This window comes from Centropristis striata, chromosome 22 (assembly GCF_030273125.1).
Source record: "Centropristis striata isolate RG_2023a ecotype Rhode Island chromosome 22, C.striata_1.0, whole genome shotgun sequence".
NCBI classification, from domain to species: Eukaryota; Metazoa; Chordata; class Actinopteri; order Perciformes; family Serranidae; genus Centropristis; species Centropristis striata.
In genome coordinates, this window is record NC_081538.1 from 14,113,946 (window position 1) to 14,119,945 (window position 6,000).

Consider the following 6,000-nt stretch of genomic DNA (forward strand, 5'->3'; position numbering starts at 1 on the left):
TTTAGAAACAAAGTAAGAATAGTGGTTCTTTTGGTCAATGTAGATAGGTAATGCAAATAAACACAAATGATCCTGTGGTCAAATTTGCTTTGCGTTTGGTGTGAACCGTAGACTTTTTTTATTTTTTTATTTAATTTTTATTTGGATTTTTTTTCATTTAAATACAATAATACACAAAAAAACAAACAAAACACTTCCATTAGTAGCCTTCCATTCAGTCACAATGAAACAATTCTGTTCTGTTCAGTTATCATTACTATAATTACTAGTGGTACCACCCTCACCCTTTCTGTAATAATTCCATTTCTACCATTTCCCTTCAAACTGTTCCTCCTACATTCTCAAGGTATATGTGAACCTCTCCATATCATAAATCTCCTCCACAATACTCAGCCACTGTTCTCTAGTAGGGGGATCTACCTTATACCAGGCCCTTGTAATTGCCTTCCTGCTAGCCACCAATAATACTTTTGCCAGGTTTTGCCAGCTCCTTGTACCTCTTGTGGAATGTTCCCCAGATATAATACCAAACAAGTCTTTGGTATCTCTTATCCCAGTATCTCCCTCAGCACACTCCAGACTCCCTCCCACTATCCCTCCATCTTTTGACATTTCCAAACCATAGACTTTAATAAAGAATGGACGAGGTGTCATCTTGTGCTGGTGACGTCATGGCCGATCAAATCAGAGCCCAATGTGAGCGTCAGTTTTGCTATTTCCTAGCATTAAATACACCAATTTAATTGGACCATCAGGGATAAAAATATTAGATTGTAATTTAACTTTAATGGAAAGAACTAAACTTTTCACGCTGCAAATGTTTTATTCCAACTAAAATAAATTGTGATTGAAAATGTATTAATGCAAATCCAAAGGTTTTGTTTGCAAATCCACAAGTTTTAACAGCAACCAAAACTTACTGATTTGCATTACTACATTTTTAATCACAGATTCATTTTACTTGCAATTAATCATTTTTTCATTGCAATGTGGAAAGTTTGGCTCTCAAACCTCTTTTGTCTGATGCATAATAAAGACACTAAAGTAACCTTATAGTCAATTATAGTTCTTAGAATAAAAGAAAAACACAAACAGGCGCAAACTCATAACTGAAGTCTTCGTAAACAATAACTTAACCACTAAAAAGCCATTAGTTACAACCTATAACACCTTTATGGAGACTGACTTAATAGAAGGTGGCACCAATGATAATATTAACACCACATCATTTTGTCAAATGATAAATAATTATAGTTTTTCTGTTGTTCTTTTGCTTCTCCTCCACTTACTTTACATGGTGCAGTACTGAGGAATCAAAAGCCTTCAGTATTCATGTAGCATTTGAAATCTCCTTTTCCCTCATGTATCCAGTGATCACAGTTGGAGTGAATGTGAAATTGGGACACAGGATATGTACTTTCAGCTACACATACCCATGCTGAGCAGCACATTAGCACATTTCAAATTAACTCTGCGCTCCCTCTCCTTTCCTCCGTTTAACGTCTGATCTATTGTAGTTTTATTGGCTACAACTTTAAATTGGGTTACAGTGAAGTGTGTGTGTGTGTGTGACTAGGGGGTGGCTCTGGAATGTGAGGGGGTGGTGATGGGCGACGGCGGGTTGCCAGATTGTGTAAACTCAGCGGGGACCTCCCACCCCCAGGCTCTCGACTATTGCCTCCTATGATAAGCAAATTGGGCAAGTTTGGTGAGTTTTTAGTGCTTTTTGGCATGGCGAGGTGTATCTGAAGCTTTGAACAATGACACACGGGTGGGCACGTTCTAAAAGGACTCCCGCTGAGCGACTAAGCCGAGCCCCAAGCTTCGGTAGAGCGTGTGGGTGAGGGCCTAATCTGGCAACCCACGAGCTGCAACCTTCCAAACCAACTTTGGAATCACAAAGACCTGCATTGTTTCGGCCGAACCCACCATCTGTGTAAAATTACAGAGACCCCCTGCATCTTATCTGATTTGGTGGTGTGTCTGTACATGATTCTACAGACAAAACCTTTTTATGTGATCACAGGAAAAGAAACACTTTGTTCTCAGTTTGTGAAGAATCATGTGGGGGCTCTCACCTTTATTTCTTGTTTTCTTTCTCATTGTTCATGTCCTTCTGTTCGGGGCCTTCATGGTCTGATGGGATCCTGCATGGTCTGATGTGGATCAGACAAGCCAGGCCACTCCTAGCAAAGAATGCGTGCAGGCCATGCTGAGGATGCATGACGCGGTTCACTCCTCCTGGACGTCCATCAGACGCTGCTTCCTGACGTGTGACCACAGCCGTACAGGAAGTGTCTCCGTGCAGGACTTCAGGAAGGTGAGGTTGGCTGCAGAGCTCCATCCCACAGAGCTCCACCTGCTCTGAGCCGTGTCAAACACTCTGAGACAAACTGCTTCTTTATGAATTATTGATGTGATCGTTTGCTCCGCTTGTGTCTCTTCTATCAAAATGTCTGAAGGAGAATGATGGAGAGTGACTGGAAATCCATGAAGCTGAAGCCTGCAAGCTTGCAGATCCACACACACACACCTATTCACTTGACAGCCAATCAGTAATTTTAATTGTTCCATTAAGCTGAAGGTTGAAACAAGACTGCGCTGACATTTTGGCCCAGGAGAACAGCAGCTGACACTCATGTTTTATTGTCCCTGCCATTTACCTGCTGTACAATTTACTGACACTCCCTGAGCTAATCGATAGAAACAATTAGCAGGCTGTTTAGGGATGACATCTCCTCATCCCCAGCCTAATACACTGGGACGCACACTAATGTGCACATTCTCAACTTGTGTGCACACACTCCAACTTTTGCTGTTGTTGCCCTACAGGTGCTGCGCAATTTCAGCGTCAAACTGTCAGAGGAGGACTTCTTCCACCTCAGCTCTTATTTCGATGCCAACACCACAGGGAGGATCTGCTACAACAACTTCCTGTGGGCATTTCTTCACTGACCTTCATTCACAGCTGCCCTGAGGCCCCACACACTCATGGTGATGTAGGCTATATTGGCTGACATACTGGTAATCTGTGACCTTTTCCCTTCTAAAATCTGTATCAGCCCCAAAAATCCCTTATCAGTCGAGGTCTAATCATTAGCAAGCAAAATAATTGACTCAAATTTCCACAAACAGTAATAATGGTTTTTAGAGACAAAAGCATCAGTTTATCTCTTTCTCTCTCTCTCACACACACACACACACACACACACACATATATATATATATATATATATATATATGTCATTATTTTAACAAAATATTAATATAAAAATGTATTACTTTTTCCCCAAATATGCTTTTGAAAAATAAGTTATCAAAGAAATTCAACATACACTTTTATCTTGAGTTCTCCATACTTCTTCAACTCAAGTGGACTGATTTTTTCTTATTATTTTCGAGTTAAAAAGCTATAAGAAGGGAAAAACTATAAATCTTTGACATGATATTTTGACATGTATGAGTAATGTAACACAACTTAACACAAGTTTGTTATTCAACAATATGAATAATAATATTAAATTGTACTTTAATTACTAATTGCTAATTACAAATGTGTTATAAGGTCATATGCACTGTAAAAAGCTAAATATAACCAAGAATAGAGAGCTCCACAAGGTGGCTTCTGCATTGTTACCTAATCTTTAATCCCCTGAAAACATTTTCCTCTATAACATTAAATATTCATAACTAAATAACAGCCCACTGTCTTCAATTGTGTACATGTTGGAAACTCAGCACCTCAGAGTTACATTTAACACCAACTGTTTAAGTAGCGAGGTGGAAAGTGTGGCGGTAGGGTGTTGTATGAGTATGTAGGTGTATAGCACGTCTGACTTCACAGACCTGCTATAAACTTAAACCTTAAACTATGCTTTGCTTGCCATGAGTAGATGTTTTAGAAAACAAGAATTTTAATTTTAAACTAGGGCATTGGACATAGTGAACATTAACTGTCTGTGGTCTTGCATCCTCTCATACTGTTGTTCTCATTGTGCAAAGAGTTGGTGTAAAACAAACAAAGTTCAGAAAAAAACAACATGAAAATATTATCTACGAAGAGTTAACATTGAGATATATTGCATGATCAAGACTGTCTAGGTTTTGGAAGTCATTGTGTAGGTAGCAAATGAAAATAATAATAACTAGGACTGCAAGCAGTACTGAATGGGCCCTTGCCTTAAGTGTCATGGTCTGGGCACAGTGGCACTTATTAAATTAAACTTTCGCCAGAGCGCCACCTAGGGGGCGATCAATAAAATCTTCAAGGGTTATACTCAGGAGGGCATTGACAATAAGTATACCAAGTTTGGTGTTAATCCGACCCACCGATTTGGAGATATAAAATACTTCAATTTAAAGAGCGCCACCTAGTGGTCATGGCCCAAAATTTTGCACAGAGCCTCAGGGGCTTGTGGGAGTTGGGGCACTCAGGTTGCCTGAGACTTAAAATTCTGACCTGAACTGGGTCATACACTGACAGGACTGGTCATTTACGGTTAGGAGAGGTCAGAGTTCAGGAAAGGTATGCATGGGGGAGTACAGGATAGGATGTGGAGCTTCAGCAGACAACAACACACACACATAAAGTTTGATCAGTGAGATGTTAATGGGTTAAGATGCTTGGTTAATGGGTGGTAACCAGTGCATATCATTTCCAAATTGACCAATTGCGTTAAAGAGCCCACCCATTGTACGGGATTTCGCCAAAATCCAAGAAGCTATATGTGAAATCAGAGTTGCTTGTAAGCACTTTGTCCTATGATGCCATTGGGGTCACTTGGCAGAGTCCAGCGCTGAGCATTGCATTTGGCTATGATTCTTTCAATAAATGGTTGACTTTATTCATTTGTCCTGAGTGTTTTGTAAACCAAGTTTAGGAAAAAGAACCCGGGTGGGAGGTAGAAGCTGTAAAAGCGTTACGCTCTAACAGGCTCATGGGGAAGTAGTAACCTGAGTTTCATGTCATTCAGACACACCAATGTGGAGATATGCAACACTTCGTGTTTTGTGTTGATAATAGCGCCACCTGCAGGAAGTTGTTATTTAATAACTAGACTATTCTTTGGGTTATCAAAATTCTTTTAATAACTTTTTGTCATGAGGGTCCAAAGATGCTGTGTGCAAAGTTTGGTGCAAAACGATGAAATTGCCTAGGAGGAGTTCGAAAAAGTAGGTTTATGACATTTTGGGAATTTGCAGAAAAAAACGGTGAAATGGCAAAAATGGGCGTGGCCTATATCACGAGATTCAGCACAACTCAGTGAACACGTGGATATAAGGTTTTTGAATGTACGATAAAGCATGTGGGAGTTATTAGCCTAAACGCGCTTCCTTTATTATAGCGCCACCTAGTGGTGGAAATTCAGGATGACAATAGATAATAACATTTTTATCAATTGTTATATAACAAACGTGAAAAATATAAACATATAAAAGAAAAATGGATCGCAGTTTTAACTTTTGTGGCAAGGGCGCCACCATCTTGCGGTACGATATCATGTGACGTCACGGGGTTGGTTGGGTTCGCGGTCCTGAGGAGAGTCCCATAGCCCGCATCACATTGAGAGAGATAATTGAGAGAGATAACACAGTAAACGATGGAGACTGGTGAGCCAAAGAAGAAGAGAAGACAGAAGGGAGGCCACTATTGTATTGCTCCAGGGTGTAAAAATGAGTTTTACAAAGTCAAGACAGAGGACAAAACAGTCCATTTTCATAAACTTCCGCTGAAACGGAGAACAGTACTGCTGCGCTGGCTGGCGGCACTGAAGAGGAAGAGCCCTCCGACAGGCCCGGACTCCTGGGTCTGTAGTCAACATTTTCTGGAGGAAGATTACATAGAGGCGAGGAGCTTTGAGTTTGGCAAGCTAGTAGTCCGGCAGACCAACAGACTGAAGCCTGAAGCTGCCCCGAGTGTTTTTAATTTCACAGCCTACAACCTGAGTGCTACTGACCACCCACCACACTCAGGCAGTACTGAGGCATCAATCCACCGTA

General features: G+C 40.6%; 1 protein-coding gene across 1 annotated transcript in view; it reads left to right on the plus strand.

The window, feature by feature from the left end:
- The window catches only part of efcab6 (EF-hand calcium binding domain 6), a 191,423-nt gene extending 188,462 nt beyond the window's left edge, over positions 1-2,961 (plus strand). Inside the window, exons 29-30 of the mRNA XM_059325470.1 lie at positions 2,171-2,320; positions 2,833-2,961. Coding sequence (XP_059181453.1) covers positions 2,171-2,320; positions 2,833-2,955 — 273 coding nt within the window. The 3' untranslated portion in view covers positions 2,956-2,961. The remainder of the gene's footprint in view (positions 1-2,170; positions 2,321-2,832) is intronic.
- Positions 2,962-6,000: the final 3,039 nt, after the last annotated feature.